At 44.0% G+C, this 13,702-nt stretch overlaps 1 protein-coding gene across 2 annotated transcripts in view; it reads right to left on the bottom strand.

The window, feature by feature from the left end:
* Positions 1 to 5,343: 5,343 nt before the first annotated feature.
* ANKRD53 (ankyrin repeat domain 53) overlaps positions 5,344 to 13,702 on the bottom strand; it is a 29,043-nt gene continuing 20,684 nt past the window's right edge. For both annotated transcript variants that reach the window (XM_082268747.1, XM_082268748.1), the window contains exons 4-6: positions 11,269 to 11,433; positions 9,756 to 9,876; positions 5,344 to 6,108 (exon numbers count right to left, since the gene is read on the bottom strand). In XM_082268747.1, the coding sequence (XP_082124873.1) occupies positions 5,389 to 6,108; positions 9,756 to 9,876; positions 11,269 to 11,433 (1,006 nt within the window). In that variant the 3' untranslated portion in view covers positions 5,344 to 5,388. The remainder of the gene's footprint in view (positions 6,109 to 9,755; positions 9,877 to 11,268; positions 11,434 to 13,702) is intronic.

Below are 13,702 nucleotides of genomic sequence, written 5' to 3' on the forward strand. Positions count from 1 at the left end.
GGGGGAAAAAAAGGACATCAATTTCGTTTGGGTACAGCGTTGCGTGACCGCGCAATTGTCTGTTAAAGTCACACAGTGCCAAATCGCAAAATTGGGCCTGGTCTTTGAGCAGCCAAATCCTCTGGGGCTTAAGTGGTTAATACTGAGGTGATTCAACCCATATTCACCTCGTTTACGTGTCACCATTGAAAATTGTGAAGTTGCAGTTGTCATCAGGACAGGTATAGGGAAATCTCTCAGTGGGGACACCTTTTTGCACTTTCCTCTCACTCCCTATTGTGACTCTAAAACAAAGAGGAGAAAAAATAAACACATTACCCAGTACCATAAACAAACAGTTCAGATCACAGAACAGATTGATCATAAAGGGGGCATACTGACCACCAATGGTATGAGGTGAAAAATGCCACTGACCACCAACAGTATGAGGCACACACCGTTACCAACAACCTCTAAAGAGGCATTCACCACCCAACCACCCCCATAAGGGGTGCTAACTACTGACCGTTGAAATCTGGAAGCTGTTCTGTGCATTATGTAATCCTTAACCATGCACTAGGGATCGATCAATTATTAGTGGGGCCAATATTCACTTTTTTTTTTTTTTATAAAGTATTGGTATCGGTCACACACTTGCCGATTCTTGGTTCAAGTGGCTGTACTGGAGTGAGGCCTGCAGCTACAGACATCAACCCGGTACTGTTTTTTTTTTTTAGAACAAACGGTCAGCTTTCTTGTAATAACAACCGATGCGGCTAATCAGCCGCCCCCCCCTCCTTCTGCTCCACCCGGGTCTCCCGTCCTACTGGGAGGCCCGAGCGACCAGCCGGCACATCTGTCGGCTGGCGGAAGACCCAAACAAAGCCAAAATCTGCCCTGATCGGGTCTCCGAAGTAGTAACTTGGTAGCGATGTCCTGACATCACTTCCGATTACTGGAGCCTTAAATGACATTATTCAAAACAGCCAAACTTGCCGTTGAATGCTTTTAAGTGCAGAAGAGGGGTTTGGGGTCTTATAGACCCCCAGAATCCTCCATAAGGAGTACCTGTCACTACCTATTACTGCCACAAGGGAGGTTTACATTCCTTATAACAGTAATAAAAAAATTGACTGTAAAAATAAAAACTTTAAATGTACAGAATATCAGCCTGAAGGGTGGCTGGAAAATTGGTATCGGCCCTGAAAAAAACTGTGTATACTCTGTCCTAAACCAGTGGTCTCCAAACTGCAACCTGCGGGCTGTATGCAGCTCTTTCCTTACCTTTTCCCCTGAAGCACTATTCCACGGACGCCAACGGTGGGAAACTATTCCTTCCACTGATGCCAAGGGTGGAAAACTATTCCTTCCACTGACGCCAACAATGGGGCACATTTCCTCCATCCAATACCATTGAAGGGGTACTATTTCTCCCACAGATACCAATGACTGGCCACTATTCCTCCCACGGATACCAATGACTGGCCACTATTCCTCCCACGGATACCAATGACGGGGCACTATTTCTCCGACTGATACTAGTAACGAGGTACTATTCCTCCCACTGATGCCAACGATGGGGCACTTTTGCTCCCACGTATACCAATGATGAGGCACTATTCCTCCCACTGACACCAATGATGGGACACTATTCCTCCCACTGACACCAATGATGGGACACTATTCCTCCCACTGACACCAATGATGGGACACTGTTCCTCCCACTGACACCAATTATAGGGCACTATTCCTCCTACTGATTCCAATAATGGGGCACTATTCCTCCCACTGATACCAATGATGAGGCACTATTCCTCCCACTGATACCAATGATGAGGCACTATTCCTCCCACTGACACCAATAATGGGGCACTATTCCTCCCACTAATACCAATTATAGGGCACTATTCCTCTGACTGATACCAATAATGGGGCACTATTCCTCCCACTAATACCAATTATAGGGCACTATTCCTCTGACTGATACCAATAATGGAACACTATTCCTCCCACTGACACCAATGATGGAGCACTATTCCTCCCACTGACACCAATGATGGAGCACTATTCCTCCCACTGACACCAATGATGGGGCGCTATTCCTCCCACTGACACCAATGATGGGGCGCCATTCCTCCCACTGATACCAATGATGGGGCGCTATTTCTCCCACTGATACCAATAATGGGGCACTATTCCTCCCACTGATACCAATAATGGGGCACTATTCCTCCCACTGATACCAATAATCAGGCATTGCTTACTCCCACTGATACTGGGGCATTTCCTACTCCCACTGGCCACAGTCTGGCCCTGCTAAAGTCTGACAGTAAATTTGTAGAAAGATGGGAGACCCCCCTGTCCTAAACTAAAGAATTTTGTTAGTGTTTGTACAGTTAAGGCATTTTAGAGGTAAATGGAATAAATAGCCAGAACATCAGATTTTTTTGAAGATTTATGGGGTATTTTTGTATAGTAAGAAAGTGTTTACTAAATAAATGTATAAGCGCCGGTTCACATACACGCGACGCTACTTCCCGGGGCGACCTCCGAGATCGCGGTGCGAGCAGCGCGCCGCGACCTCGGAGCGGCCGCCATGGACTTCATAACATTGAAGTCTATGGCGGTCGCCTCCTGGTCGCCCCAAAGAAGCTCCGGACCCTTTTTCTAAGTGGGAGCGACTTGTGTCGCTCCTATTAGAACGGGTCCGCAGCTTCCCTATGGGAGGCGACCTGTGAGGCGACCAGGTCGCCTTAGTGTGAACGGGGGGCTAATTCCTAAGTATAAAATTAATCTGGGTACAGTGAATGAGTGCATAATTGTCTGTCAAACTATCACAGTGCTGGAAAATGGCCTGGTAAAGAAGGGCTATATACAGAATAGTACTCAAGTGGTTAAGAAAAAAAAAAGTTTGTGCTTAAGTTATATTTATATTTGTTCTTTCTTTTGGTTGCACATGCTTACATTTTTCATACCTAAATGTTAAGAGGTACAAAATACACTTAATATGTTGGCGATCTGAATTCATAACATTGCATACAATGCTTTTGGGTAAAAAATCTTAAAGTGGTTGTAAAGGCTGAAGGTTTTTTTTTACCTTCATGCATTCGGTGTGCAGCTCCCCCCAACAGCCCTCTTAATACTTATCAAGCCCGATCTTGATCCAGTGATGTGCACAAGACCCGAGGCTCTCCTGGGTCTCTCCCTCCTGATTGGCTGAGATGCCATTGGCTCCCGCTGCTGTCAATCACTGCCAGTGAGGCGGGAGCAGGGGGCAGGGTCTGGCTGAGCCGTGCTCTCTGTGTCTTATGGACGGAGAGACCTCTTTTGGGAGCGAGCACACACGAGTGCCCCCACAGCAACCTGCTTGCTATGGGGGCATTCGGCAAGAGGGAGGGGTCCAGAGCGTCAGCGAGGGACCTGGGAAGGCTGCTCTATGCAAAACCGCTACACAGAGCAGTGAAGTATGACTTGTTTTTTGGTAAATATTTTTTTTTTCTTTACAATCACTTTAAGGCCCCTTTCACACATGCTATCCGTTTGTCCGTTTTTCATCCATCCGTTGACGGATGAAAAACGGACATCAATGTATCTCTATGTAAAAACGGATGACAATGGATGATCATCAGTTAACATCCGTTTTCATCCGCTTCCGTCAATGTCCGTTTTTTTGAACGGATGAATGCCCTATTTTTTATCCGTCAAAAAAACGGATCTGACGAAAAACGGATGACAACGGATGACAACGGATGAAAAACGGATGACAACGGATGAAAAACAGATAACAACTGACGAAAAACGGATGAAAAACGGATAACAACTGATGACAACTGATGAAAAACGGATGAAAAACTGATACATTTTGACGTGACTGAACTGATGAACTGAACGGACTGTATGTGTGAAAGGGGCCTAAGGCTTTCAAACCACTGTAAGGTAGGTTAAGTTTATAGGTTTACAGTGACATTTGTTTAATTTCATATTTCTTCTTCTCATGCCATTCTTACTTTTTTTTGGGGGGGGGGGCGCCTTTTTAATTTATTTTTTAAAACAAAATGGCACCCTGGCTATCTTTGATCTTTTCCATGATCTAGAATGTCTTTGTGTACTGTAGTACTAACAGTGCAATTTACTGGAAACACCTAAACTCAATAATATGGAGGGGTGTCTACATGCTATTGACCATATGGGTAGGTGTGATGGTCGGGTGTCCAGAAACTTTGGGTTATATAGTGTAATTACTATAATAATTACTATGCTGACCTACACTTTATGATGTTTCAGATTTGTACTTTTGGCATAAAGTCAGGCATTACTCAGACTGGTCTGGAGTGGTAAGCGGGGTACCCTAAGGCTGGCCATACACTATACAATTTTCTTGTTCAACTTTCCTTTAGATTTACCAAAACCATATAATATAAGTTCAAACCTGAACACTTTCAATTTGTATGCAATCAGGCAGGCCCTTGCACTACATAGTTGAAGGTAAATCTAAAGGAAATTGAATAAGAAAATTGTATGGTGTATGGCCAGCCTAAGGCTCTGTCCTGGGAACAATTCTGTTTAATTTATTCATAAATAATATAGAGGTTGGTATAGATGGCTGAATCTCAGTATTTGTTGACAACACAAAAATAAGCAGGGCTTGTTGGACTCTTGGATGTGCATCTTAGTGAACACAATATACAGGGATATGGGAAATGATTATCTACATTAACACATACACACTAATTACACAGGTGGCACTGGATGGACTAGTGTCTTTATTCATCTTTATTCAACATTAACAGCTCTTAAAACTATGATATACACTGCCTGGCCAAAAAAAGTCCCCACCTGGAAATAACTAAGCAACTAACTAAAATAAGCATGCAGTAACTCTCCTATTGGATAGTTACTGCATGTGCCCAAAGAATGAGGTCAGCTGACTACCTGAATACACTGAATGACCAGGTTATTCCATCAATGGATTTTTTCTTCCCTGATTACACGGGCATATTCCAAGATGACAAAACCAGGATTCATCGGGATCAAATTGTGAAAGAGTGGTTCAGGGAGCATGAGAAATAATTTTCACACATGGATTGACCACCACAGAGTCCAGAACTTATTCCCATTGAGAATCTGTGGGATGTGCTGGAGAAGGCTTTTCGCAGTGGTCTGACTCTCCAATCATCAATACAAGATCTTGGTGAAAAGTTATTGCAACACTGGGCAGAAATAAATCTTGTGACATTGCAGGAGCTTATCGAAACAATGCCACAGCGAATGCGTGCCGTAATCAAAGCCAACAAAATATTAGAGTGTGTGACCTTTTTTTTTTGGTGGCGACTTTTTTATTGGCCAGGCAGTGTATTTGCATATAGGAAGTGGGAACTAAAGGAATCTTTGCACCTCTTTATTTCCTGGTCAGCAGTAGATAGGTTTGTTGGCCTTCCTGAGCCTAGAATCAAGGCTTTGCCTCAAGTGGAATGAGATTTCTGAAACTGGTTTTCTACCCTCCCGAGGCTGTTGCTTTTTGGGCACATCAAAAACATGGTTGGCCTTAAACGCATTTGGCATGCAGATCCTTTCCTTCGGACAAGTCTTAGGGAACAGGCACCTCTGAATGGTCTCATATGGCAAATTAAGCTGGGAGGGGACAACTTGTCCTTGAATTGTTTTGATTTGTGGTTGGCCACGCTCATCTCTGTCAAGTGTGATTACATAACTTAAGTCCGGTCCGGTGACATCTTCAGGGTCAATGCCCAGCCGCAGTGTAGGAATTCGGTAAATATCTGTGACTGGAGGCATTGTCGGATTATAACTTGGATTCCATTGGCAGCATTGGCAGACCGGCTTTACTCCAGAGTGCTCTCCACTACCTTCATGTTTCTTGGTTCCTTCTTCTTCCCCATACATAGCCATGGTATTTGTCCTTTTCTTCTTGGTATCCTTGTCTGAACTCTCAGAGATGGAAGACTTTTTCTCATGTTGCTCCTTCCCAGGTAACAGCTTACAAGACATTCGGCCCAGTTTGGATTTTGGTAAGACTCCACTTTTTATGGAAAAACCCCTTGCTTTTTCTGGCGGTTTCTGGGTCTTTGTGCCTTCACAGAAACAGGTCTGATGAGGGATTAAGTGACTTTTCTGAAACATATAAAGTGATAATTGTTTAATAAGTTTAAATTTTGCTATTTGTTAGCTGAATGGAATATTTTACAACTGAAGCACCCTCCTAGGTAGGTGATAGGATAAGTGTAATATAGTTTTTGTTCTCCTGTTTAACAGGAGAATTGCTAGGCACAATTACTTAGCTCTCTGCTTCACAGAGAGCTGTGATTGGCCGCTGTTTGGTTCTGTCTCTGACCTCACCTGTATCCAAGCAACCTAGGAAGGTTCTGGATGTATAGGTGGACACTATGCAGAACACAGCATGAATAATAATGCCGCGCAAGTCAATCCCAGGAAGGGTGGCCCTAGAGCAGGAGTCTCCAAACATTTGAAGCAAAGTTTCAATTTACTACCATTAAAACCTTAGGGAGGGTGGACTCTGGCCAATGGAAGTGGAAAATGCCCTGGCATCAGTGGGTGTAAACAATGCCGTAGGCTTGATGATCAACGGAAGTAAAAAAAATGGCACAATCGGTGTCAGTAGGAGGAATAGTACCCCATTCTTGATGTCTGGGAGAAACAGTGCCCCATAATTAGTGTCAGTGGGAGAATTAGTTCCCCATCTCTGATGTCAGTGGGAGTAATAGTGCCCCATCTCTGGTGTCAGTGGGAGGAATAATGCCCTGTCTTTGGTGTCAGTGGGGCCCCAAGGGCTGGATAAAGGCAAGCAAAGAGCCACATTCGGCCCGCATGTCACAGTTTAGAGACCCCCTGCCCTAGAGGATGCTGAGAGGGGGTATTTATTCTATGGATGCACCAAGCACTGGGGTCTTTCCCTGGTGTGGATTGCACCAGCTAGATGAGAGACTGCTGCCTCCCCTGGCACCTGCTGCCATGAGGCCTCAGGTGGGCGATCTGAGGTTAGTGAGAGTGATCCTGGTTCTACTAAAAGCTGACTGAGGGGCTTTCTGCTGAAGATCTGGTCTGATATCACTGGAGAAAAGTGTCAGTTGGAAGGAGATAATCAGCTTTCCCTGGGCATTTTGTGAGTATAGACTGCTGAGAGATCTTTGAGACTTTTGGGCTGCTGCCACTCCTCTTGTGCTATAAGATCGGCTATTTTTTTGCTAAAGGGAACACTGGCTGGTGTTCTGGAGAGCTTGTCCAGTGTTTGCTACTGCATTAGATTTTGCTAAGTTCTACTATGTTTGGACTGCCAAGCAGTCTACTAGAACTGTTTTGTACCTGAGGAGCTTTGCCCTGCTACTACTACTGCTAAGAGACTCTGCTCACTCCTGAAACTACTTTGGTGCTACTTCTTAGGAGAAGTCTGCTACCTGCTTCTAGAAATGACTTCACCAGAGCTTAACTGAGAGTTATATGCCCTCAAATGTGAATAGTTCTATTCCTTGGAGTATCCCACTAAATCCCCTTCCCTATCCAAGCTCTCCAAAAATAAAACAACAAAAACAAAACCCCTCAACTGGTCATTGAAGACAGCTAGTGGAAGTGTGTGTGCACCTGGCTGTTTGAATCTACCTTGTGCCTTGCTGTGGGGAAAAATTGGGGAATGGGGGAAGAAGAGGGTAGGGGGAAAGAGAGGCGCCAACCCGTCTATAGTGTTACCAATAGCCATGAAGCTGTCAGAGGAGCCAATAAGGGATGCATTTCGGAGGCTAGGTACCAGCCTCCTTCATCAACTTCAGGATTAGGCTAATGAAGGAGGCAGTACCTAGCCTCCGAAACACATCCCTGATTGGCTCCTTCATCACAGGCATCTGATAGCTCCTCTGACAGCTATTTTCCTTGTGGAGGCTTCCCGGCGGCTCACGCTGACCTCTACACGGATCCCTGTAGCAGACTTGTCATCTTGGCGACTTCAGCCCTTCACGGATTCCCCACTGATGATTGGTCTGGAGTGTGTTAAATGCTTATTCCTTATGGACGTTTGTGAGTGCATCTTATTGGATTTACATTTTCATACATAAAAACATATTACACTATTGGCGGATTGACGTCTCTTTCCCCCTACCCTCTTCTTTTGCAGTGTCCGTTCGGGTTCCCAGCCCCTTCTGAGAGGCAGCCTTGATATTCTCAACAGTGTTAGTCATAGACTCATTTTTTTTATATTCCCAAGCTTATACCTCCGAGATGTTTTTTAAGATTTATAGCTTATGAGTTTAAATGTTTTTCTATATGCACATCAGACAGCTTAATAATTAGCAGCCTTGTATTTGAATTTATCTTCCACACATGAATCAATTTTAATTGTATACAATTATCCATAGTTGACAGCAAGTGCAGTGCTGGGTACAAAGTTGCCAAAAAGGGGGAAAAATACAGGTGGCTCCTTCTGGGGTAGCACTACACAACCATAAAAAGTACTTTCCAGAAAAAACAATATCATTGGATGAGACTACAGCAATAGCTAGTTATAGTCACATCCAACTCAACTTGTTTAGCAGTGATGAGGAGGGACATTTCACCACTCGTCTAAGTGACTTTTTCAGTTCAAACAATTGTGAGGAACATACTACAGCCCCCACTACTTAAACATATTTTTGTGGAACCCCTAGGGTTTCTCCAAAGGTTTCTAGGGGTTCCATGAGGTCCAGAGGAGACTGATGCCAGATAGTCTGGAGTGGAGACGGCTGTTGGAGTATATCCAAAACTGCGATGGATTCCAAGGATGAATCCTCCTGCCAGTGTGAATGTCCTGTCAGCCCAATGATCGTGACAGCCAATAGGGACGTGTTTCTGGGGCAAGCCACGCCTCCTTCTCAGCCTTGGAATTTACTAACTGCCACTGACATCATCAGTGACACTAATACAGTGATCAGTGCTAATACTATACACAGTCACTGTACTAATGACACTGGCTGGGAAGGGATTAACACCTAGGGCAATCAACAGGTTAAATGTATGTCTATATGTAAAGTGTGCTGCTTTTACTAATAGATCTCTACATTTCATAAACAGAGAGATCGTTCCCTCTGTACAGAGCTCTGTGTTGATTGTAAACACAGAGCTCTGAGCTATGATTGGATACAGCTGATCAGCAGGTCCCGGCTGTGAAACGTTGGCCTGGATTTGCTCACAGCGGGTACCGTCAAGGGGGGGCGCACATGTGCTTGGCCTAAACCCAGAAGTAGGCAGTGATGTATGGGTACGTTGTTTGCCTATACCAGTGATGATGTAGATGGGCGGATGGTATAGGCCAGTGATAGCGAACCTTGGCACCCCAGATGTTTTGGAACTACATTTCCCATGATGCTCATGCACTCTGCAGTGTAGTTAAGCATTATGGGACATGTAGTTCCAAAACATCTGGGGTGCCAAGGTTCGCTATCACTGGCCTATACCATCCGCCCATCTACAGTACGTTGCAGGCAGGTGGTCAGGAAGTGGTTCATTTTTTTAAGGAGGAATGACTTTAGGGGAAAGCAACGGTGTCTTCTTGTGAGATTCAGTGTTTACCGTTTCTATGGGATCTTATTGGCAGGATGATGACATCATCCCCTGAACCACGGAAGCCGGAGGAGAGTTAAGTATATTGTCTCTTAGTTCCCTTTTTTTTTTTGCAGTGTATGCTGAGCTTTAGTAAGGGTTAGGCTGAAAAAGTGGACCTTGAACAGAGTGCAAGCAACATAACACAACATAGGGACCGGATCTCAGGGACTCACTGCCATATTTAGCAGAGCCTCTTGGTCCATTTCCAGAATGTTTCTTTTCAAATTTTCCATCTTTTTCACCTCCTGGGCACGTTCCTCCTTGTCTTTTTTCCACATGGCATTGTGCAGGTATCTGAAATACAGAAGACAGCTGGCTTATGAGTTTAGAATCGGGGTATATGTTTATTATTAGGACTTCCCCGCCTGCACTCATTGTGTGTGTGGAAGCCAATGTAGCGCACCCCCTATGGAGCCGCAAGTAAACTGGGATCCCCCACCCTGTACAGCCAGGCACACCAAATTTTCACAGTCACACTGGAGACAGAGAACAGTCAGTGACTTTGTTTTTTTTTTGTTATTTATTGAGGGTAATAACTTGGATAGGGATGGGAGGTTATGGGATGCCCATAAGACTTCAACAACTTCAGGGACAACTCTTCCTATATACAGTCTCTATATACAGCTCCACTTCTTCCTCCAGCACTTACTTGCTTGCAGAACCCAGATGCTACACTGTGTAGATCTGACAGGCTCTCAGTCAGATTAAAGTGATAGCCCATTACAAGCAGGAACCCGAGGCCCCTTGGTTGTGTAGCAAGAATTACAGTGTCCAGCTTGTACTCTTCCTCCTGTGGCTACTGATCCCAGCGCCACCTCTTCAGGCACAGCCAACCCGCCTGGCTGCAGCTACCCCTTTCACTAGCCCTCCAGGCTAACTTCTTCCCACAGTCTTCCAAACTGACACTCACCAGCCCACCCAGCTGACTCTTAGGAGATCTCCCAGACGTGCAGACCTACTTCTGCTGTCCTCTCCTTGCTCCCGTGCCTCCAGGAAGGGGTTCCTCTGTGTGTTGTGGGGGATCCTTCCAGCACTCAAGCCCCAGGCCCGAGGTATCCCCCACCTCCAGACTAGGGGACAGCCTCCCCAGCACCCCATCTCTATCTTCCACCTGATTGCCCCTGCTGGCATGACTCATGCCTATTTATGAGGTGGCCTGCCCCCTGCTAGCCCTTTCCTGGGGATTGGCTGAGGTCCTCATAAATATTCCAAGCAACTCTTCCTAGCCTCCACCCACTATATCTAGAACAATCTCCAATGTCCCAGAAAACAGGAAAAGGCACCAGAGAAGCTGCTAGGATGAGCCATCTAGCCCTGAGTCACTGAACCCAGATTCACAGCTCAGGCTTAGACCTGAGCTAAAGCAATTTTCCTACATTAACAAAAACATATTTACATCTAGCACACATACTAGAGGGTGCTACACCAATAATAAGTGTTAGAACAAAATATATTTTAGCCATTGCAGGGCTGGCAGATGAACCAGTGTTTATAAATGAATGCTCTACTTCTCCATAGCTGGTTCATGCTGAAGATAACAAATGAGCTTCAAGCTGCAACTCAGCCTTGGAAAAACCAACACCCCCTTCAGAAACAGCAGCATTGCTGTTAGTGAGTATTTTACACAGGTAGGAATGAAATTTTGGACCTGAATACTGTATATTTATTTTAGCTCACAGGACTTACCTGGCACAAGCACGATGGCACCAAATCGTACACAAGTCGATGGGTCGGTTGCCCTGCATGTCCTCGGCATGTACATTTGCTCCATTTTCAACCAAAATAGCCAAGCAGTCCTTCAAGCCTTCTCTGGCCGCCTGGTGCAGAGGGGTCAACTTGCTCTCGTTCTGTCTAAAGTCAATGAGTAGGATAAATATGGTTACCTCTTGATTACTAGAGCATGCAGGGAATTGTTAGTTTCTATCACGTGATATTTTGGGCAGGCATCAGGGAAAGCTTTAACCACTTGCCGACTGCATAACTAGGTTATAAGGCAGCAAAGTGGCTCTCCTGTGCTGGATCACGTACCTAGTATGTGACCTGGCACTTCTGGGTAGGGTGCTGGTCAATGGATGTCTGCTGGCACCCACTGATTGCTGGAGAGAGACACAGAATGGAGCCCTGCCTATATAAACAAAGAGCTCTGTCCTCTCAGTGGGGATGTGCTGGATGTTGTTTCCCTGCAAAGAAGGGAATAAAATCCAGTACATCCCTTAAAGCAGAGCTTCACTCAAAAGGAGATGCTCCACTTGTCTGCCTCCTCCTTCCCTCCGCTGCCACATTTGGCACCTTTTGGAGGGGAGGGGGTAGCGGGTACCTGGTTTTGACAGGTACCCGCTCACACTTCTGGCTGAGTTTGCCTTGGCAAACCTTGCCGTAAGTTCATCCCCCCTCCTCCTTCCCCCACAGCCGGCCCATTCACAGAGCACAGTGTGCTTCACGCATGCGCAGTAGGGGACCTGCTGTGAAGCCACAGGGCTTCACTGCCAGCATCCCTTAGTGGAGATGGTGGCGGCAGCACGCAATAGCCGATTGAAAAATTGGCTTTGGTGAGGATACCGCTGGTTTCCCGGACAGGTAAGTGTTCTAATATTAAAAGTCAGCAGCTACAGTATTTGAAAATGCTGGTTTTTAATTTTTTTCTGAAGGAGCCTCTTTAATAAAAGCATCTCACAGCACGCACATAAATACTGGTTAGGCACAGTTAACCCTTTGATCAACCTAGATGTTTAACCCCTTCCCAGCCAGTGTCATTAGTACAGTGACAGTGTATATTTTTAGCACTGATTACTGTATTAGTGTCACTGGTTCCCACAAAGTGTCAATTAGTGTCAGATTGTCATGCCGCAATATCGCAGTCCCGCTATAAGTCGTTGATTGCTGCCATTAATAGTATAAAAAGAAACTAACAATTTCCTGCGCAAACCAATCAATATGCGCTTATTGTGATTTTTTTTGCCACAAATATGAAGCAGAATACATATTGGTTTAAATGTATGAATAAATGTGATTGTTTACATTTTTTATTGAATATGTTTTGTATCAGAAAGTAAAAAATATTGTTTTTTTTTCAGAAATATCGGCCCTTTTTTGTTTATAGCGCAAAAAATAAAAAATGCAGAGGTAATCAAATACCACCAAAAGAAAGCTCTATTTGTGGAAAAAACACAAAAAGGACATACTTTATACTGCTTTGAATATAACAGTGTCTATTTATGTCAATAAGCAAAGATCTGTGAGGTAGGAGAATCTCAACTTATTTCCACAAATCAATATGTAGCGAATTATTTTTAATTGATTAATTTCTTTTTAAAAGCATATACCAATCTTAGTGAGTACAGTCTACAGTATGGAATATATAAAAATATTTATTCACAAGACATGTATTCACAATATATGATCAAACTGGAAATGACACAAAAAGATAACTCTACATAAAATACTAACTTCAAACAATAAATGCAATATGATATTTAGCTCAATAATGAAAGTGAAAATGAAACAAGATTACCTTTTCTCCAGTTATAGCATAAACCATAGGTAAGTGTTCTATATAAACAGACCACAATTGTCTGCGAATCGCACAGCCAAAAGTCATTCCACTGCAGATGGAGTTAGAATAAGCTATGCAAAACAGAAGACTAAAATTGCTAATAATGCGCTAAATCTGATATTAATAAAAATGTATAAAAACAAAAATCAGCTTTTTAGAGAAAAATCTACTATGGTTCATACGGCTGGGATTGTAATCTTATTACCCTTAAATATGCAATATAAAACATATAAGGAAGGAAATAAACAATATTGAATAAAATCAAATAACACAGCAAGGCATATTTACCACACTTAAGATGGCTGCTAGCTTCAAATGGTCGTTACCAGAGTCCTAAGATGGATGCCTTCTTAAAATGGTGGCTTCCCTCCAAGTTTCAGATAAATGATGGAGCAAGATGGAGTATGTCTGGATGAGCCTATAGATGGACGTAGTATTGTGTATGTTGCAAGTGTAATGTATGTTGTGTAATGTAATGTGTAATGTCTCACATCTGGGTTCTCCCTTTTATATGGTATGAACAAAGGACTTTTAAAATTACCATAAGTTAAACCCAGAGGGATGAAA

Source organism: Pelophylax lessonae (genome assembly GCF_965119305.1).
Source record: "Pelophylax lessonae genome assembly, chromosome: 1".
NCBI lineage: Eukaryota > Metazoa > Chordata > Amphibia > Anura > Ranidae > Pelophylax > Pelophylax lessonae.